General features: G+C 29.2%; 2 protein-coding genes across 8 annotated transcripts in view; both read left to right on the top strand.

Annotated features, from left to right (window-relative positions):
* Positions 1–1668: 1668 nt before the first annotated feature.
* On the top strand, positions 1669–9424 carry LOC129906136 (medium-chain acyl-CoA ligase ACSF2, mitochondrial). Of its 2 annotated transcripts, none has more exons than XM_055981783.1 (4): positions 1669–2003; positions 7533–8840; positions 8899–9040; positions 9100–9424. In XM_055981783.1, exons 1-4 carry the CDS (start codon positions 1921–1923, stop codon positions 9325–9327), a joined length of 1761 nt encoding a protein of 586 aa, XP_055837758.1. In that variant the 5' UTR covers positions 1669–1920; the 3' UTR covers positions 9328–9424. The 2 variants fall into 2 exon arrangements, with proteins under 2 accessions (XP_055837758.1, XP_055837759.1); XM_055981784.1 differs by lacking the exon at positions 1669–2003 and adding an exon at positions 7310–7439.
* A 6685-nt stretch (positions 9425–16109) lies between these two features.
* LOC129921495 (serine/threonine-protein phosphatase 6 regulatory ankyrin repeat subunit A) overlaps positions 16110–22364 on the top strand; it is a 59756-nt gene continuing 53501 nt past the window's right edge. For all 6 annotated transcript variants that reach the window (XM_056003340.1, XM_056003339.1, XM_056003338.1 and 3 more), the window contains exon 1: positions 16110–16683. In XM_056003340.1, coding sequence (XP_055859315.1) covers positions 16315–16683 — 369 coding nt within the window. In that variant the 5' untranslated portion in view covers positions 16110–16314. The remainder of the gene's footprint in view (positions 16684–22364) is intronic.

Genomic DNA, 22364 nt, shown 5'->3' with positions numbered 1-22364 from the left:
TTTTAACACTCCCAAAAAAAGCTAAAAATTAAAAAACTATCCAAAAATACCCCTAAAAAACAAGGTGTTTTTCAAAAATTCATATTTCGAAACGCAGAGTGTTGGAAAAAAATTCGTATTGGACTCCTAATTTTTTTCCCTCATCTTTCACCTGGCATCTTTAGAATTGTCAAAAAAAAAATTTCCCCTACCCAAAATCATCATCTTGTCATAGCCCCAACACTTGTACAACGCTCAAACAAAACGTTATAGCTTAGTTTCAAAATTTTTTAGATTTTTTTCTTAAATGCAGTTATTCTTAAATTAGTCTCATCTATCTATAACAAAAAATCTCTGCGGTCCCCGTCCTTTATTTGAACACAATTGCCCTCAAAGAATTAGGAAATATAGAAAGCTTGAGATTTTTTATTAGGAAAGGCTAGCGCGTAGTATAGATTTTAAATTTTACAGCAATACCTTGCAAACAGTAGTGAAATCACAACAAAAACATAAATATTAAAATTATTCTGGCTCAAAAAGTAATGAGATGTAAAAGTATACCAAGTTCTAAAGTTTCGTTTTAAATTTGTATCATTTTTTTCAAATAACCTTAAAAATTGTTAGTTAACAGAAAATTAACTAACAAACAAACAAAAAATTAAAATTTAATTGATACAAATATAAAACGAAACTTTAGAACTTGGTACTTTTTTACATCTCAGTTCAGTACTTTTTTGCGCCAGCATAATTTTAACATACGAGAACTTTGATTTTTTTTTTTAACATTAACCTATGTTTTTTTTGTGATCCTCTTTACGGAAAAAGTTTAACGTTTAATGAGTAAAGGCTGTGCAAGTTTAAGAAAAAAAATTTTCTGATAGCTCATGAGCTGCGAGAGAAAAAATAGTACGTAAAAGAAATTAAGTTTCCTATTTTTAATCTACAAATTTAATTGAGTTTTTCAATTTTTTTTTTTTAATTTCTAGAACTAATGCAAAACTAAAATCCCTATACCTTTCCAGACATGTGCTCTCTCCATATAGGTACTAAACGTCATCATTGCAAAAACAACTTGTTTTAAAACACGTGTTGTTGTAATTACGCACTCAAACAGCTGTCAAAAAAAAAAAATAAAAAATCACGCTCAAAACCAGAATTTCCTATGTTTATGATAAAGTTTCCCCACCAGATGCTAGAAATAGATTTGATATGCAACACACGAACATAGATTCAAAACAATCTTTAAGAAATTGAATAATCATTAGAATTTGTTATCTGGTTACAGTATGTGTGACAAGAAAATTTTTAATTGAATTAAAAAACATCTTTTAAAAGTACAATTGGCCTTAAAATCTTACGAATTTATTAAAAATATAATATTTAATTTATCTTTGTTGGTCTGAAGTTAAAAACCATCAGAGTAGTTGTTGTTATCAATTATTTTAATTTTAATTTTTAATGATTTAAGTGTGGCATTTCTTGCAAACACACACTTTATTAGCGTGCCTATACAGCTTCATACACGCCTTAAACGATAGCTCCAGAATAATTTCACAAATTACCATGCACTAAGTTTAGTTCGACAATTCAAAGTGGCATGTCGTGAAAAAAGCATATCTCTCTCGGTTGAAAAAAAATAATTAAATTTTGAATTTAATTTTTGGGTGTTTTTTTTTTTTTTTTTGTGTATGATTGTGATATTATTTGATACTTTTAAACCCTTGAACTTTTGACTTATTTTGCGTGCGAATTATAAAACGTGATATAACAGTCTTGTTAAAAAATTCATAATTCAAAAAATCTAATAATAATGAGTTTGGTATAAATAGAAACAAAACAAACGTTTTATGAAACAGTGATATTTTGTTTTACAATTTTGTAAGTCTCAATAAAAGTTTTATTGTAACACCAACCAAACTCTTTATAAAAAAAAGAGTCAAAATGGATATCATAAGAATGCAATCTTTCCGAAGGATAACTTGTAAGGGAGCAATGATCTTCGCTGGAACTCAAACAATTAAGCGGTTAGTACTTTTGAGGGCGTTTCGTTTTCGTTTAACATACAATTTTATTTAAAACGATTTTGTACAGAAAGTAGCTATTCATTAAAAAAAAAAATCATGTGTGCAATTCACACGTGGTAGAAGTGAAACCTTAAAAAATCATTTTTCTTGAAAAAGTAGAAAAAATCTACCTATTTTTATTCTCAAATCCATGTTTTTTATATGACAACCTATATAAATTTTATATCATCTGAAAGCTTTTTGTCTTAGCTCAAAATATATATATCGATCAGGTCGAGACATCTACAAAAAGAGCTAGAATTTTTTGAACTCGATCAATTTTCATCAAAAAAAAAAAGCGAAAAAGCAAGTATTTTTATCTTCTCACGCTATTAAATCCATTTTTTCCCTAACAACCTATCTGAAAGCTTATTGTCTTAGCTTAAAATATATATATCGATCAGACCTATTAGACATCTACAAAAAGAGCAAGAATTTTTTAAACTCGATGAAGTTTCATAAAAAAAAGCAAAAAAAAAAATTTATTTTTATGTTCTCATGCTATTAAATCAATTTTTTGTTTGAAAACCTATAAAAAAATTTATAACATGTGAAAGCTTACTGTTTCACTTTGTATAATGATGCATAAATCTTATTTCAAAGATGTCTACAAGAGAAGTTAGAATTTTTTAAAGTCAACCATGTCGAATTTCCAGACTGAGATTACGGTACTTCCTACACTGGTAGCTGGTCATCGCCAACAGATCTCTACAGGTGTTTTGGATATTTTTCAAATTTTTTTCAATTTAAGATTGTGTAACTTGTAGAGCACGTAACGTTATGTGTGATATGTCAAATAAAAGGTTATGTTATCAGCATGCGTATTAAAGTTAAATCAAATTTGTATGTGCACTAGATCAAAAGATATAAGGTGTTTTGGAAAAGAACATCTTTTTACCCATATCTCCGAATTTTGAATATGAAATTAATTGAAATTTTGTACAATTATAATTTATTGAATTACCTATCTACAGTACAAATTTCATTAATCTATCTATTAAAACAAAAAAGTTATAAGAAGTTGAAGTCGTGTCGCGTTTTCGTTTCATCTTGTTTCAAATCACTACGATACTAAAGAAGTTTTCACTTCAAAAACAATATTAAATAATAAACATGTTTATTTAGTGCCTTGTTTGAAGAGATATTGAAGAAGAGTGATTAGAAAAATTAACTCTTATTTATTTCGGTGTGTTAATTATCTTCACTTAGTTCAAAGACTTGCAAAATGTTTCTTTATTTGACATAAATCTACTTGTTAACAGACTATTTTATTTATGTTTGCAATTGATCGGACCGCATCAAAGCTTTTTATTTGCAACGAGATAGTCGACAAGCTTGTCTGATAAGCAAAATTTTGCCTTGAGGTTTGTTTTCATTTTCATGTAGAAGGTCAATTATGTCAATTATAGAAAGTAATTTACAATACATTATACTGGCCCTTTATTATTATTGAATTAGGAGCAATTAATGTAAAATTAAAATGGATTGTTTTCATAAATAATATTATAAATTAGTTCCTGTCTAGATCGATGACGCTTATAACCAATACATATTAAAATAATGCTGTTGATAAAAATTGTTGTTTTTTTTTATTTGAGTATTGTAATTTTTGATTTTTAAGATAAAAAAGTAATTAGTTCTAGATCTTTGATAACTACTAAAAGATAGTTAATTTAATTAAAAGTGCTTTGCCCTATAATAATGGTGTTTTTGCTGATAGTTGAAACTAATGATAATTTCTTATCAATACCGACTAAAACAATCGACGTCTTTGATAACTCTGTGTTAGAATAAATTTTAATATAATATTTTTGGGTGTTTGTACGTTTTGTTATTTGTATTTTTTCTTGTCAATATTGCCCTGAAATCTGCATACATGATTTTTTTTAAATTATCCATTATAAAAATTGTATTTCCTTAATTTGTTGCCAATTTTAGAAAACCTTTTTAACAATAAAATAACGTAGATACATATACAATTGAAAATAAAATGCACGACTGGGGTCGCACGTACTTGCTTTTTTGCTAAAAGTAACTCTAATGTTGAAGCTTTTTATTCCAGAAAATTAGGAAAAAATTTTAAATTTGATTTTGTCAAAAAATTTCATCAGTAGTGAAAAAAATAAAACCTGTTTTTATAATTAATTAAACACTGTTTTTAATGATTTTTTACAAAAATACCAAGTATATCATTTATTTTTTGTATAAAAATGTTTTTTTTTAGAAAAAAAATGGTATGCAATTTTGAAGAAATAATTAATTTACACATAAAAACGAAATTTAGAATTTTTTCACCAACCCGTTTTCAAAAAAATGATTTTTCGAAAAAAAATTTTGAAATATTTTTTAAAAATTCAAAAATGTGTGTGTTTGAAAATTTTCTTAAATTTTAATATTAACTTCTTTTACTTAAAAGTTTTCGTATAAAAATTTTCGTTGAAATCAAGTTAGTCTTGTACGAGATATTTATTTATAAATAACGGTACAAAAAATATTTTTTTTATTTCAAAAGTTTCATGTGTTATATTACAGCAAAAATTTCAAAAAAAAATTTTAAAAAATTAAAATTTTTGATTTATACACAAATTTTTGAATGCAATATTTGAAAAGAATTGAAAACCAATAAAACTGCATTTAAACATATGAAAGCAAAAACTACGAAAACAGCTAATAATTTCAAAAACCGAAATAAAATATAAAAACATTTTTTAACGGGAAATTTGGAATGTAATCTTTTAAAGGAACTATTTTCCAACCAGAATCAACAAACATTTTAAAAATAGATGATTTAACTGGAGAGAAACAAAATTTTATGTATGAGTTAAAAATTTCCCATACAAATTTGTATGGGGAAAGTATGACCTTAGAGGCACGGGTTAATGACCTCCAAATTTGCTAAATTCCCCTTATTTAGGCCCTAAACTTTCGATCTGGGGGGTGTCTCCCCCGAAAACATCACTTTGGGAAATAACGGACACCCTAATGTATATACAACATCTACAAAAAGAGCTAGAATTTTTTGAACCCAATCAATTTTTTCATCAAAAAATTATAAAAATCAATCTTTTTTCTACCATTATATCTATTTTTTTAAATGACAACCTATGATAAATTTTATATCATCTGAAAGCTTATTTCACTTTTTATATGACGTATCAATCATATTTCTACCATGCCTACAAAAAAAGTAAGATTTTTTTTAATCCAACCATGTCGATATTTCAAACTGAGATAACGGTACTTCTTACACTGGTGGCAGGTCATCGGGAACAGATCTCCACAGGTGTTTTGAGGTATTTTTCAATTTAAGATTGTGTAACTTGTAGAGCACGTACCGTTATGTGTGATATATCAAATAAAAGGTTATGTAATCAGCATGCGTATTAAACTTAAATCAAATTTTTATGTGCACTATATCAAAAGATATAACGTGTGTAGATAAAGAACATCTTTTTACCGTTATCTCAGAATTTTGAATGTGAAATTAATTGAAATTTTTACATTTATAGTTTATTTAATTACCTATCTACAGCACAAATTTCATTCATCTATCTATTAAAACAAAAAAGTTGCAACAAGTTGAATGTTTGTGTCGGGTTTTCGTTTCATCTTGTTTCAAATCACTACGATACTAAAGAAGTTTTCACTTAAAAAAATAATTTTTACCAACTTCCAATTCGTCTGTATTTTTATGTTTTTTACCTCATAACTTTGGACTTTGTGAAGCAATTTCTGAGAAAAACCATAAATAAAACCCAGTTTTGATTCATGGAAGTCGGTTTTGTTTTTTTTTTGATTCAAAAAAGATTATTTATTAATACAAATTTTCTAACATTTTTCAAAAAAGAAGTTGGTATGGCTTTGAATTAATTAATTAACACTTAAAAACGAATTTTCAAAATATTTGACTGATCCGGTTTGAAAAAATTGCCACTTTTTAAAAAATCCAAAAGCGTGTTTTTTTTTTAAATTTTCTAAAATTTTTATATCACGGTTACTTAAGGGGGGAAATCCCTCTGGAAATTGTTATTTTTGCATTATATTTTTTTTGCCTTAAAAATTCATTTATCAACCGAAGAAACTATTTTCAGTGGTCTAAGCCTTAAATGAAGCCTCAAAAGCCCCTAGATAGTCCCGAAACCCATGCCTTCCGAACCTACTTTAAACGCTTTTTCCTCGAAACGCGTTTTGTTCCGCGCCGTGCAACGTAACTCAAAAACTAATGAAGCTATCGACTTGAAATAAATTGCAAATTACTCTTTAATTTATTGGCCATTGCATGAACCTAAAAGTTCAATAAAATTTTTACAATAAATATTTTTTTTAACAATTTGTTTATAAAAAAACATTGTGTTTTTTCGTTTTTTTAGTATCTTATTTTTATTTTACACTTTTTTTTTACTAAATTTAGGTTCATGCAATGCGTATAAATATGTTTTATTGTAAAAAATTTCTTTTTTGATTATAAATAATTTTCTGGACCTGGACATTGCACGGCGCAAACTCGAGGCGTCAACTTTAAAGAGCTGTAGAGCCGCCATTTTGTTTTTTTTTTTTGTACTTCAAAAAATTTTTATCAATGCTTCATATTGTTAATAATATCATATACTTTTCCAAATTGCAATAAAAGCTTTCGGTTTTTCAAAAAAAATTATTGAAAAAGCTGTCGTCCAGAGGGATTTCCTCCCTTAAACGCTTTTGTATAAAAATTTCAAAAAATAATTTATATTTCACGGCGCGATGGGTACTAAAAATTTCTTTTTGACAAGAATGTCAAAAGGATTACCTAATTGCATCTCAGAATTACGATTATGACATCTACAACAGGGATGTTATGGAGTATATTTGATGAGGTTCCTTTTCCGCCTATTTCTGATTCGTTAAATATGAGTTTATACTGTGCACTAGCACCGTATAAATCGTTTAATCGTTTCCTTTAAGTTTGTGAACTTATAAAATATTGAAAGTAAAGAATATAATAGGACAAAAATATAACTGGACAAAAAAAACGCACTCTGGGCTAAGCAGTTTACATGTAAATATAACAACGCCTTAGCGCCTTGGTCTTAGCCAACCCGAGGGACTAAGGTGCTGTTGTATTTAACACGTAAATTTGCTTAGCCGAGACTACGTTTTTTTTTTTCAGTTTAGCCCGGTCGTAATAAAAAACACACCTAATTTACGCGATTAAATAGCTCCCCAGCAAACCTTATGTGAACGTTCATGAAATATTCATTTTATGTGAGGAATAGGTTATTCAAAAAATATTCTATGAATCAAATGTGAATGCATAATATTTTACCTATTAATATTATTTGCTTGATGATATAATTATTTCGTCAGTGTTTTCAGTCGAAATAGAACTCCTTCCATTTTAATGCAGAATAGCAGCAGAAAGTATATTAGACCATTAATTCCAATATAGGCTATTAGATTTCTTATATTAAAAAATAAAGTTTAATAATACTAATTAATAAAATCTAATTACAGCTTTTCAACAGAGATAAGACCTTCCTACTTTCATTACATTGGAAAGGAAAAACTACTTTACAAAACTCTAGGCCAGCAATTAGATGAAACTGCCCAGAAACACCCAAACACTGAAGCCATTGTCTCCTACCATGAAGGAAAACGTTATACATTTGCTTCGGTTAAAGATATTGTTGACAAACTTGCTGCTAACTTTCTTAAACTCGGTCTTGACAAAGGTGATAGAGTTGGTATATACGCGCCAAATAACATGCACTGGTATCTCACAATGATGGGAGCAGGTAAAGCTGGTCTAGTATCTGTTGGAATAAATCCAGCTTTTCAAGCTCCTGAGCTAGAATATTGCTTGAAAAAAGTCGGAGTTAAGGCTTTAGTGTGTGCTGAATCATACAGAAATCAACAATATTATGAAATTTTGGAAAAAGTTTGTCCAGAATTAAAGGATTCAATCGAAGGACATCTTAAGAGTAAGAATGTACCAGATTTAAAAGCTGTTATCATTGATTCTCAAGACAAATGGGCTGGAACTTTGAAATTTGATGATCTTCTTGATTGTTCAGACAAAAATGCTCTCCAAAAACTGTCTGATATGCAGTCTACAATCAAGCCAGATTCTGCTTGTAATATACAATTTACATCGGGAACAACAGGTCATCCAAAAGCTGCTGTGCTTACTCATTTTAATGTCATTAACAATGCATATTTTAATGGTAAACGAAATGAAATGATGGAAAATCATAGAATCTTAGTTCAAAACCCACTTTTCCATGCTTATGGTGTCGCTATTTGTACAACTCCGGCTCTATGTCATGCAGCGACCATGATCCTGCCATCGGATGGATTCAGTCCTGAGGCATCATTAAGAGCGATTGTGGACGAAGAAGTTACAATGATTCATGGAACACCAACAATGTACGTCGATCTTATTAAAAAACAACAAGAACTTCAGTTGCCTATCAAGACAGCAGAAATTGCTGTCACTGGAGGAGCTCAGTGTTCGCCATATCTCTTAAAGGAAATTAAAGATGTTCTCAAGTTGAAAAAGGTCAAAAGTGTTTTTGGAATGACGGAACTCACTGCCGTTTGTTTCCAATCTATGACTGATGATGATGAAGACAAGATTCTAAACACCGTTGGTCATTTGCAAGATCACCTCGAGGCCAAGGTTGTTGATTTGAATGGAGACACTGTACCGTTTGGTCAGCCTGGAGAGTTATGTGTCCGAGGATATTCTGTGATGTTGCACTATTTAAATGATGAGGCTAAAACCAAGGAGACAATAAGTGCTTGTAGGTGGCTTAACACAGGGTAAGTTTTTAGCAGTTATTTAATCTCTACAGTTTTTTATAAAAGTCTCCACTTTTAGTGACAAATTCATTTTATATGAAAATGGCTATGGACAGATTGTTGGTCGCCTGAAAGAGATGATCATTCGTGGTGGAGAAAATATATTCCCAAAGGAAATTGAAGACTTTTTAGGAACACATCCTAATATTCTTGAAATACACGTAAATTATTTGAAAAACATATTTTTTGAATAGAAAATTAATAAGATTTTTATTTACAGGTTATTGGTGTTGATGATAAACGATTGGGTGAGGAGGTATGCGCTTACGTTAGATTACACGATGACACAAAAACTATTACTCGAGAAGATCTGAAAACCTTCTGCAAAGGAAAACTTTCGTACTTTAAGATTCCAAAATATATTAGGGTTGTGAAAGATTTTCCCCGAACGACATCGGGTAAAATTCAAAAATTCAAACTCAAGGAGGCTTTTGAAAGCGAGAAATGAGGGAAGACAGAAGCCTTCGAATATGTGATAAGGTCAGGGAAGAAACAATTTGTACCTTTAGTTTAAGTGAAATATATTTTTGTCAAAAAACAACCAACTCAAGTACTTTTATTTGGATTAAAAAATTAAAAAATCTGAAGACTGAAAATTTGTGGTAAAAGTAAGTATGTTAAACATGGATTGACTAAAGCTTGTATTAAAAACTTGAATTTTTTCTTTGATTGGCGCCCATCGTGAGACATTTTAATCATGTTTTGACGTTTTGGTAAGTTTTGGTCATCATACTATAGAAACACAAGCAAAGATTGGCTGTTGGAATACTTCCTTCAAGCTTCAACGTTAAGTTTTCAGCTCATTTTAGGATCGAGGATTACGTTATATAAATCTCTCAAGAGTATTTTAACGTGCGTGCTTATTGAATTTTGATAAGTTATAGTAAGGAGTTTATAGAAGTTTTCCATGGACACGTCATTATTCTTTGACTAAAGCTTCTTTGCTTAAAGCGAATAAACGTAAAATAAAAAAAAAAGCGAAATTACGGCATTGTAGTACTTTTTCTGACATCACTGAACACAATTCGGCATGTAAATATCCGATTCTCCGTTGCGATTGTCTCTGGGTCGACTTAATTAGATGTTTTTTAATCTTTTTGTTCAGTTTATATCAAAACGTACAATCAAAAAATTAATTTCGCTAAAATGTGTATTGGTAATTTTTTATGACAACCAGCTTTGTTTTCTGCCCAAATGTTCTTTTTTTATTAATTTTGAAGCCAAGTATGTTGACCTACCACAGCCAGCACGTATTAAGTTCTTTTCTAAGGCAATTCTAGTAAAGCTACTCGTTGAATGTAGTCTTTTTTTGTGCTGTTAATTAAATTTAGGTAGGTAATTTTTGTAAAGCAAAAGACTTGTTTTTGTATTTTGTTTTTAAATAAAGCTGTTTTATGGACCAGTTTTTGAAAAATTGTGGAGAAACGGTTGTCCGCAGAAAAAAAAGTTTAGAGAATTTTGAAAACTAAATTAGTACTTATCTACGTAAAATTTTTTGGGGCGGTGACTGTGGGACACCCTGTATATTTTTTAAATTAAAAAAAAAATTGGTTTTAGTTTTTTTTTTAATTTATCGAAAACGACAAGACATTTTTGGATCCAATTTTGTATTTCTGTTTAAAAACAAGTAAGATGCTCCCAGATAGCCATTTTAATTTTAAAAAAAATCAACTTTTTGAATTTTTTTGTATGCCATTCGTTTGTGATTCGTTTGTGACTGTTTGTGACAGCAATAAAAAGTTTTGTGACTCGCTAGTTTTTTAGTTATTAACAAATTTAAAAAAAAGTACCAGTTAGCCATTTTTTTTTTCAAAACTGAAATAGTATGGACTTTTTTATACTCATTCGACCAGAAATCGTTTGTGACTCCCGAATATATCAATAAAATCGTTTGCGACAACTTAGTTTTCGAGAAAAATAAGTAAGAGCATTGAATTTTGAAAACTAAATTAGTACTTCTCTACGTAAAATTTTGAAAAAAAATCAGTTCGAAATTTTTGTTTCCACTTTTTTTTCGAAATTTTGATTTTTAAAATTAATTTTTCAAAAACTAGTCCATTAATAAGCATTATTTGAAAACATATTAAAAGACATAATTTTTGACTTTACAAAAAGACACAGCACGTTATTGTTGGTGCAACCGTTGATTTTTAATTATTTTTTTTTTCCAAATTAAGTCAATTTTTTAGAAAATTGAAAATAGACAACTCCGTCTCATACAATTTTTTTCTTGTCTTGACGCAACCTACACGCACAAACCTTTTGGTGGTTGCCAACTTAAAAACCACGTTGCATAGCTTTTGTTTTTCATAACTTCGGTCTTTCATAACTTCGGTTTTTCATAACTTTGACGCGCATAACTTTGTCGCGCATAACTCTGGTATTCATAACTTCGTCGGTTTCCTTCATCAACCCAGTAAATCAATACCCACCATTAAAACAATCGAAAAAGTTTATTATTATGAGCTTAACAGTCCAACTTATTAATATAAAAATAAAACCATTCACATCTCAATAATCTCTTATCAGGAATGAAGCAATGAAAGCGCAAACAATATTAAGGCTCTTAGCCTCTGACGACAGCTAGTCTCGGTATTTTAATTAGTACAAAAATTTTGTCTAGCCAATCTAAATGATAATGATTTATTTTTATATAGGTTTTGCATAAATACTGTGTGGGTTTCGATGATGAGACTTGAAGTTAAACTAGATAAGCACTGCGATAATATTAATCTAATCATTATTATGCTCTTAACCTTTTGATTTTGGATTCAGGTTTAAGGTTCCTGTTATCTTATGGTTTTACGTTTTTTTTTTTTTGTGAGACTGTTAGAACAATGTCAAGTCCAATATTGTACTGAAAAAATATATTCATATGAAATGAAAAGAAAAAAAAAAATATATATTTGAACTTTGCTTTGAGGTTACATAAAATAAAATTGATAATACACCCAATGCCGTCTTTACCATAAGGGCACACGGGGCCCGTGCCCAGGGCCCCCATTCTCAGGGGGGCCCCGAAGGAACGAATATTATATTCTCAATACATTTTTGTCGGTCAGAACATCTACCAAAAAATTTTAGTTTTTATATGGCAACCAAACAATTTAATAAATTTTTTTCTACACCTATACGGACAAAATTTTAAATCCAAACCACCAAACCCAAATTCAATTTTCAAAAAAAAAAAAAAAATAAGACAATAATATTTTCAAAAAACAAGAAAAATACCTTTTTTTCCACTGTAGGTAAGATTATTTATTATTTATTAATAAAAACAACGAATTCTCTTCCATTATCTTTTTCCTTAAATAATAATTTCGTTTGAAGTTTGCAAAACTGTTAAATTTGTAGTGCGTGTTAAAATCAGTGTAAAAATATGAGTAGATTCGTATTAAAAGACGAAAAAGAATCAATTCGTCGGCAAAAAACATCAATACTTTTTCCGTTGAAAAACGTTTGAAAAAAAACTATTGCCGGCTCGTCGACTGTAAATCAATGTTTTGGTTCAATGGAAAACGCCATGGTACAATGGTTTTAATATGAATTGCGAATTGCTCTCGTATTTAAAGATTGACACATAAAATTCATTAAATAACTTTTAAAAAAATTGTTTTTTCAAAAAAAAAAATTAATTTTTTTGTTTAGTTCAAAATAATTTTTTTTTAAGTTTTCTTAGTTTTAATATCAGTATAAACCTTTTTATGTAAAAATTTTCATTAAAATCGGTTGTGTCGTTTTCATTAAGAAATCGGTTCTATGGCATGTAGGATGTAGGTACCGTTAATAACGGTCCAAAAAATATTTTTCTTCTTTCAAAAGTGCGGTCTTATTTGCAGCAAAACATATTTTTTTTTTTTTTCAAAGCAAAATCGTTATCCGTTTTTGAGAAAATTGCAATATCTTGAAAACTTTATATTGGAGATATCCGTTGAAAAAGAGACATTAAAATAAAAAGGCAAAAAATTAAAAAAAAAAAACGGCTCTTGAAAATTACGTAGAAATCGTCTGTACCGAGTTTTTAGCAAATCTATCAATCCGTTTGAGCTCTTTTTTCCAATTCTTCAAACTGAAACTTATAACAGATACAGGGTACAATTATTGGTAGTGGCAACGATTGATGTCTCGATGCACGTATTATTGGCACCCCCTTCACTTTATATGAAACGATATATTGGCACCCCTTTTTAACCATAACCATTGCCTTTAAGCCAACCATTGTACTTATTTTACTTTCCAAAAGGGCCCCAAATTCTTGTGTGCCCAAGTGCCCCAGGATAGTTAAAGACGGCCCTGAATACACCAAGTTGAAAGTGATATTGTTTTGAGTTGAAAACATAGGGTTACGCTCTATGACTTGCACGCTGCTTGTATTTTGACCTTAAGAATAACCTTAGATTTGGTAGTTTCTGTTGTCAAGTGACCTTAGAGAAGATTAAGTTCAAGTGTAATAGATCACTTTTTGAATGTACTGGGTAAAGATGAATGTGAAATCAAATACATATAATACAAAAAAATGCTTTTTGCTGTCTGTATGATTTTTCAAAAAAGTGAAATTAGTTATTTAAGAAAATATTAAATTTCAAAGCATTTCACGGTCCGGGTTCAAATCAACGATTTGATATTTTAAAGGAGATGGGGCAAAATTATATGGGACCTGGGCCATGAGCGTACATTAATGAGACTAGTCTCAAAATGAAGCTGGAGGTTAGTATATTCAATCTATGATTTTTTTTTTTCAAATCGTAAGTCAGGGTCTTGAGATGCAAGGCTCCAAAGTTCGTTCTAATAACCCTTACTTGTCCCTTTTACATGCAAATATCATGATGAAAATCGATTCATGTTCGAAATTAATGGCATTTATTTTCAAATTAAATATGCTTGCGATCGACACGTACGCATGTGTAGTAATAACACTGTTTTAATTTTGTAGAATGCGATTAGAACCGGTTTAGAAGCTTGTTTATCTGACTAAATTATGTCATGTGGGTAAAACCAATCGGTTAATACACATTTTAAAAAACTTTGTAGATCACTTATAGAAAAGGAACGAATAAGATGTTGTTATTGTAAAGAACAATTTTATTAGAACATTGGTTTATTGTATTTAATAACATTTTAATTAATTTCAAAGAACTTATAAGTTTATTATAGTTTCAAAAAGCTCCAAGAAATATATTTTAAACTAAAACTGGGACAAGAGTGGATTTATCGAAAATCTTCTTTAGTATGTATTTTGTAATCTAGTTTATGTAAACAAGTGAGTGTAGCCCAAAGTTCATCACAAGTAATTATAGTTTTTGTGTCCCTCTAACATAATTTGGTCAAATAAACAAGCTTCTAATCCGCATTCTAAAAAATTCAAACAGTTTTATAACTATACCTGCGTGTTGATTGCAAGCATATTTAAATTGAAAATAAATAAATATTTTGAACAAAAATCGGTTTTTTTAAATAACATTTTACTTTTCTTTATTTGTTCGCCGTTTCTTTGTTTTGTGTAATATGTTTTTTTATATTGTTTAAAAGGCATTAAAGCAACCTTTCATTTGACATCAAAAACATCAATATACCACTTGTAGTTCTCATGATATTTGCATATAAAAGGGATAAGTAAGGGTTATCAGAACGAACTTTAGAGCCCTGTATCTCAAGACCCTGACTTACGATTTGAAAAAAAAATTCAAAGATTGAATATACTAACCTTCAGCTTCATTTTGAGACTAGTGTCATTAATGTACGCTCATGGAACAAAAACGCCCCATCTCCTTTAAAATAAAATTGAGAAGTTTCAAAATTTGAATTAAAAAATACTTCATTCAAAAGTCTTTCAAATTCCTATTGTACCTACTTGGAGTTCTGCTTCATAAGAGCTTTGTCCTACGAAAGTTCAATAGAAAGCTTTGAGTTCAACCGGAAATGACATTTCTTTTGTTTTTTTTTTTTTTTTTTTAAATATGAGGTCTACCATACCAATAACGGTTAGAATATAAGTCCTTTCTGCTTTTTTCGTTTTTCCCAGGTTTCTCGTGCTTCACACTGTTGCCGGCATAAATTCTTTCAATTTTCCTTCCTTCAATTAAGTCTTCATTCTTTTCCATGCTGTTGAATCTTTATGTAAATAAGGGAAATCCTAGTTAGCAGTTCTCTCTTCCACAAAAAACCCTCACAAATCCAACAACCCCTCAACAAAGAAGGGGTACAAGAAAATTTAACGAAACCAAAAAATCAGAAAAGGATCAAAGTCAAAGTAAACAATAATAAGAAGTTCCAGCAATATAAACAAATCTTTCCAATTTGAGGTTATGTCAGTCAGTCATTCAGTTGTTTTTTGTTTATCCCAGGACAACAAAGTTTTAGCGTCTTAACATAAGAATTCCCATGGACACGAATTGCTTCTATACGTTGTTAGGGTCCATATCGCCATGTTGTTGTTTACGAATGCTCAGAAGTAGGCCAAAAGGATGGCAGAAGCAAACAAAAGTTCTTATTATGTGTTCTGTTGATGATGGCAAAGTAAAGTAGCATGTGCGTGCCAACGTGGTTCGATTTAACAACACAACGGCGATGGCAACCGGAAACGTTGCGGACGGCATCGGATGCCATGTGGTCGTGGTCGTAGACGATGTGAAACCGCCACGAAGAAGTATAGGCACAAAAGAAGAAGAAGTCTTAAGAAATAAGGAATAAGAGGAAAATATTTGCGCAACTCATTTTTTGCCCCTCATGAAATTTGAGGGTATAAAGACGATAGACTTTTTAGTTTCGTTAAGTTTGGCCTTAAGGTTCTTGGAAAATCCAAACTTGGTTCAGAAATTGTGAGACTTTGCTTGGCTTCGGTACGGTTCGAAAAATTGCTCGGGTCTTGTAAGAAAAAAAAAAAATATATAAAAAAATTAATTCAGTGTACCTCCTTCTTATAACCAAGTGCTTCAAGGAAAGAAGGGGGTTAAGTAGGCTATAAAAGTGAAATTTATGGGTTCAGTGAGGATATATGAAAGTTTTTGCTATTCTAGCCTGCCATGGATTACTTAGTGCTTCCTTGCAATGGATTACGAGTTCTTCGTCTCTAACAAACACGGATTAACACAAAATAAAAATTTTAATTTGGTGTTTAGAAATTTTTACAAAAAATATTTTATATTGAAAATAAATTTTTGAAAAATTATTTGTGACTCCAAAATTGTGTTGCCAAGTAGTGAAAAAAAGAAAGTCTCTTCTAAGGAAAATATTATTTCTGTCTGAGTGTTGTGTAATCTTTTTGCCTTATCGAGGGTTGTTTGAAAAAATTTAATAATGGTTGTTGGTTCGTGGGATTATTTTCGATATAAATTTTTGTACATTGGAATTTTTGACTAAAAAATTTAAAAAACAAATATGAATTTAAATTTGCGGTAACATTTTTTTTTTCAAAATTTTAATACGAAAATAAATAATGTCACAACCGGGTAAACGCGGTGGTCGTGCCGGAGGTGCCGCAAAAAAAGTTGCGGCTAGTCTCATTAAGGATACCGCTTCAACACCCGATGATTCGGGGCCCAGTGAACGGGCCACACCAGCTAGTAAAACAGATAGTGAACTTAAAGATGATACTTCAAGTAATGGAGATAAAAAAGAGGATACACCGCAGCCGAAGCCTCCGAGTGCGGGAGCTTCAATACGGGAATCTGCAAATAAATTATTGGCACTTTCGATGAAAAGTGAGTGGACTCCAGTTGAACAGGAATTGAAAAAATTGGAGAAATATGTTGCCAATGCTGGTGAAGATGGTAATCATATACCATTGGCTGGAGTTCATGATCCGGTGGGTAAAACGTTTTTTTTATTTAACTTTGGCAACGGGTCATATATTTCTGATTTTTTTTAATTAGCTACAATTATTAAAATCGAATTCTTTCTATTAGGTAGTTTTACAAAAAGACGAACATTTAGCATGTTTTTGGAATTTTGAAAATGGCCGTACTAGATAAAAAAATAAAGAATTGCGATTTGGAACGTATGAATTAATTGTAACGTGTTTCTTGAGAGGGTTTTTTGAAATCGAATTATGACCAAAAATAAGAGGACATCAGTTAGAAAAAATTTTTTTTCGAAAACATGACGATTGAAAAAAAAACTATGTGATTTTTAAAATCAAAAAAATAATTTTTTTTTTGTTTTTCGTACTAACCTGTGAACTAGCCTTAAAGAAATAATTGTGTTTTTTTTTTAATTTAAAAGTATTAACATTTTATACAACTTGAGCTTAAAGAAGAAGTGAACTTTGAACCTAGTCGTGTATTTTATTTTTATCTTTGTATTTTCACTTTCCGAAAGTGGATGTAAACAATAGCATTTTGTTTTTAGCTTTTTATATGATTTTGGTGTACTCAGTTCGAATGAAAATCAAAAACGATTTATTGATCTTGTATATAAAAAGAATGCACATGCTGCTAAAGCAAAATTGACTGAGAATTAAACGCCTATCACATGTAAATTTGAATACTTTCTTTTCAAGAGATAAAAACTACACTTAAGATCGCAGTTTTAATTTAAATAAATAAGTTTTCTGTATGGTTTTGAGCCCCCAATGAAATTATTCTAAAATTAAGGTTAGTTGTCCGTTTGTAAAATATTTAAAATATTTGTGAAACATAAAACTGGAGCTCGAATTTTTTAATTCCTCCTTTTGGGTTAGAAATACTGTTCTCGGGGTGTGCTGATAAAGAAAAGTAATTCAGTTTTTCTACCATCCCCTGTTTTTTTTTTTTTTTTTTTTTTAATACAGTAATGTAAATTCGCAACAAAAACTCACTTCTCAAGGTAGTTTCAAACGCCCTCTTGTTTTTCTAAGGACTTAGGACTTGTATAAAGTGAAAATCAAATTTATTAAAAAATTATTAAACACCTCATTTCTATCATTTACTGAAAAATCGACCAAAAAATGATTTTTGATTAAAAAAAATTGATAGACAAAATTTAATTGTATTTTAACAGACGTTTTGTACTTACAAAAGTAGTATTGTATTGAGTTTAAAGTAGCCGCAACAGGTACCAAAAGTAATTTCGTTTTATTAAACTCTTAACCAATTTTTCTTTTGGTACAATGAATAGTACAAACAAAAAGTTTGTCTGTTTACATGAACGTTTAAATAACATTTCTTGGCGTACTAAGTTTATTTGTCTCTAAAATCCAATTCTGAAACTTCTACTAGAAAATTAGGTACAGGGGATGGGGCAAAATTGTATTTGACTTGGGCCATGAGCGTACATAAATGAGACTAGTCTCAAACTAACTAAACTCTGGAGGTTAGTATATTTAATCTATGAATTTTTTTTTCAAATCGTAAGTCTGGGTCTTGAGATATAAGGCTCCAAAGTTCGTTCTAATAACCCTTACTTGTCCCTTTTATATGCAAATATTATGAGAACTACAAGTGGTATATTGATATTTTTGATGTCAAATGAAAGGTTGTTAAGTACTAGTTAATGAACTAACCTTTTAAACAATATTAAATACATATTACAAAAAACGAAAAAAAAAAAATCGATTAATGTAAGTGGCATTTATTTTCAAATTAAATATGCTTGAAATCGAGACGTACGCATGTGTAGTTATAAAACTGTTTTAATTTTTTAGAATACGACTAGAACCGGTTTAGAAGCTTGTTTATTTGACCAAATAATTACTATTCTTTATTTGTTTGCTGTTTCTTTGTTTTGTGTAATTTGTATTTTATATTGTTTAAAAGGCACTAAAACAACCTTTCATTTGACATCAAAAACATCAATATACCACTTGTAGTTCTCATGATATTTGCATATAAAAGCGCGACAAGTAAGGATTATCAGAACGAACCTAGAAGCCTTATATCTCAAGACCTTGACTAACGATTTGAAAAAAAATTCATAGATGGAATATACTAACCCCGACAAACAATTTTGGTTCTATTAAGCTGTACAGATGCAATTGTTGCTTCTGTAAAGCATTATAGAAGCAAAATTGTTAGTAGGGACCTCCAGCTTTATTTTGAGACTAGCCCAAAAACGACCCATCTAATTTTTAATTTATTTTACATTTGCTGTATTCAACCAATGATCATATAGATTAAAGTAATTGTACTTTAAACTATTAAATTGCACTTAATTATTTTAAAACAAAACTAGAAAATTATTTTAAAACAAAAACTAGCAAAAAAGAAAAATATGTACACTATGGCGTATACGTACTTTTTTTTTTTAACAAAATCACCTATAACTAGTTCACTTACATTATTTGACAATTAATTCTTTTTTGAAAATTAGCATCTCATAACAAACAAACCAAAACATTTATTTTCAAAAAAATATCCACACACAGTAGTCGAAAATCTTAAATTGATGGTCATTAAAATATTATAGACAGAATTGCTTAAATTTCTTTCTTTTATAGTAGATTTCAAGTTCATAATTTGTTTGGGAAATAAGAAAACAGGTTTTTGAAATTTTGCGAGTATTAGAGAGAGGTTCCATTATCCTTTGTTTTCATTGTCGTAAACTAAATATATCGTTCTTAAAATAAAAATAATAAAATTAGAATTATCTTTCATCAACCTTTTTGCACTAAAAAAAAAAATACTAAGAAATTCCTTATCAGATTGCAAAACGTGCGATTAAATACGAATTACTTTCATGCGTTCATATTAAAAGTTAATGATTATTTTTTGATAAAAATTTTCATTTATTACACTTGTCAAATAAACCCAACCTAATTTTTAGTGCCCTGCCTTGAATCTAAATGCTAAATGGTTTCTTTATTAACATCATTAATAACAAAGCCTAATTAGTTATATTGTATTTGCTTATTAAAACAAAAGCTCACAGCAAACAATCTAAGGTCAGATGCTTAAAATGATGTAATAAGTTCTGTCGCAACTATGCACATCATCTGTAACTTAACTAGTTCATTAATTTGGCTAATTCATGCTATTTGAATAATCATGGTTAAAACAAATGACACTATGAAAAATTGCAAACACACTTGGAGATCTTTAAAAAAATTTCTAGTTTTCATTAATAATTTGGAAAGGAGTGTTTTGCACTAAACAGATTAATCAAAGAAGACCATTAACTTTATTCTTAGTCATTTTGGCACTATAGCAAAAAAATCAACAGTAAATAACTATGCAAGAGAGTTAAAACTATAGGATTTCGAATATTTTTTTAAAATTTTCTTTAAAAAAATTATACAGTTTTTTTGAGGATCCTAAAGTTTTAATCTAATTTGATTAAATGATTACTCTAGGAACACTTCAAACAAATTTGTATTCAAGGTTTTGAAAATAAAAACTTGCCTTAAATAGCAATTTAACTATAGTTAGTAATTTAGTAAGATTATATTTTTTTTTTGTTTTTCAAACACAAACAGTTTATATTAAAATAAATCATAAAGTGCGACAAAGAAAAACAAACAATAATAACAATATCTTTTAAATACATAGATATTTAACTATTTTGGTTTGATGTTATCAAATTCTAAAAATAAAACCGAAACATAATGCTTTTATCTGGCACAATTCAATTGTTTTATTGTTAAGTTAAAAATAATTTTAATTGGCGAAGACTCTACCGCGAAATAATGTTGGTCATGTGATTAAAATACTGAATGCTGCTTGTTAAATTGAGGTGTACAAAACTTAACGCATCGAAATTACTAAAAAGAAAGAGGAGACAAGAAATTAAAAAAAAAATTTTTTAAGTTATTTAAAATTAATAAATAATTGAAAAATTACTTATGTATGCATTTGTTTTTTTTTTTTTTTTCTAAGTCTTCAGGAATCATTTTCAGTTTTATTTAAGTTTTTTTTCCAATAAAGTTTAATATTTTTATATAAATAGTTTTTCGTATGCTTTTAGTCAATTTTTAATTTTTTATTTTCGACGCAACATTAATAAATAAAGAATTAAATATTTTTAAGCAAAGCAAAAAAAAAAAACATTTTTAAAACTAACGTAAAGATTTAGTTATGAAAGGATATTTAGTACATTTTACCTGTTTAACTCTTAAAGTTAGGTTCTAACTTATGACAAGTTGAGATATTTAAAAAAAAGGGTCCCACAAGTCCGTCTGTCATTCGTATCAGAAGCTAGATCTTTAGAGGATGGGTAGATTCAATTCAAACCTAGTATGTAGAAGTTTGGAAACTGTGCAGAGGGGTTTTTGGAATTTTTTTTTTTGTAGAACCCCAAATAACGGTAACAGTTTTTTTATATTAATTGATGTTTGGGCTTAAATGATCCGTTTTGTAGATGCAATTAATTAAATAAAAAATTAATTCATATTTTACCCAACGTTTCGCTAGTATTTTCCAGCTTCTTCAGGGGTTAATATTTATTATCTTTAAAAACAAATTATAAAAATTGTGGTTTTAGTACTATGTCTATTTTTATAAAATCAGTTAAAAAAGAAAATCATACATTTTATTTTAATTATTTAAATTGTTAATTATTTGGTCTATTGCACTTACTTTTTTGAATGAATTTTGAAATTTACATTATTTTAAATAATTTAACATTTAATAAACAACAACTTAATAATAATTTAACATTTATTGGACAACTAAACTTAAGCCTAATATCACTTCTTATCACAGATCAATTGTTGTTACTTATGGCAACACTATATATATCGAGCTGATATTGTCTAGGTCTTCTTTATGATTCATTGTTGTTGTTGATTTTTGTTGTATTCGCAAACTTTCCAATGTATAGCGGGTGGTGGTGCGGTTTTCTTTATCCAATATTGTTACATTGTCAAAGTCTGCGAGATGATCATTATCTATCATATGCTGCGAGAGTGCTGTAGCTGATCTCTTCTTTCTTATGTCAGCTTCATGTTCTGATAGTCTTATTGCAAGCTTACGTTTTGTTGTACCTATATATACCATGTTGCACATGTTGTTGTTGTTGCCTTTGCATGGTATTTGGTATACTACATTATGCTGATCTGTTTTTTGTGTGGGTGGTTTTGTTTTTGTAAATATTGAATTTAAAGTGTAATTAGCTCTGTGTGCGAAACTGCATTTTTCTCTCTCAAATGGTATTGTTTTGGTTAGAGAGCTGTTATCAGTTAGACGTGGAATGTATGTTAAAGAGTAATATCTAGGGTTGCCAGATTTTACTTTTTGTGTAATTATTTGGTTATTTTTGTTTTGTATTAGGTGAAGTTTATTGTTAATTAGTTCATTGATTATTGTGTTCGGGAATTTGTTCATTTGTAAAATTGTTTTTATTTTTATGATGTTTTCTTTATGGTAGATGTTATCACTTACATATATCTAATACCTTATTGATGAAATTGGTTGCTGTATTTATTTTGTATTTTATTGGTTGGTACGACATATAGTTAATCATTCTTCCTGATGAGATTGGCTTGGTATACCAGTCAAAGAAGATGTTGTTGTTATTTCTTATGAGTTTCATCTCAAGGAACGGAAGTTGGTTGTTCATTTCTGTTTCTATGGTGAA

The sequence above is a fragment of the Episyrphus balteatus genome, chromosome 1 (genome assembly GCF_945859705.1).
Source record: "Episyrphus balteatus chromosome 1, idEpiBalt1.1, whole genome shotgun sequence".
Taxonomy (NCBI): Eukaryota; Metazoa; Arthropoda; class Insecta; order Diptera; family Syrphidae; genus Episyrphus; species Episyrphus balteatus.
This window is presented reverse-complemented; position numbering and strand designations above follow the sequence as displayed.

Bases quoted from the DNA above. Each gene is read 5' to 3' on its own strand.
- LOC129906136 (XM_055981783.1), top strand. From the start codon at position 1,921: ATGGATATCATAAGAATGCAATCTTTCCGAAGGATAACTTGTAAGGGA. The intron at 2,004-7,532 runs GTTAGTACTTTT...ATCTAATTACAG, and splicing joins GGAACTCAAACAATTAAGCG to CTTTTCAACAGAGATAAGAC. The intron at 8,841-8,898 runs GTAAGTTTTTAG...CTCCACTTTTAG, and splicing joins TGTAGGTGGCTTAACACAGG to TGACAAATTCATTTTATATG.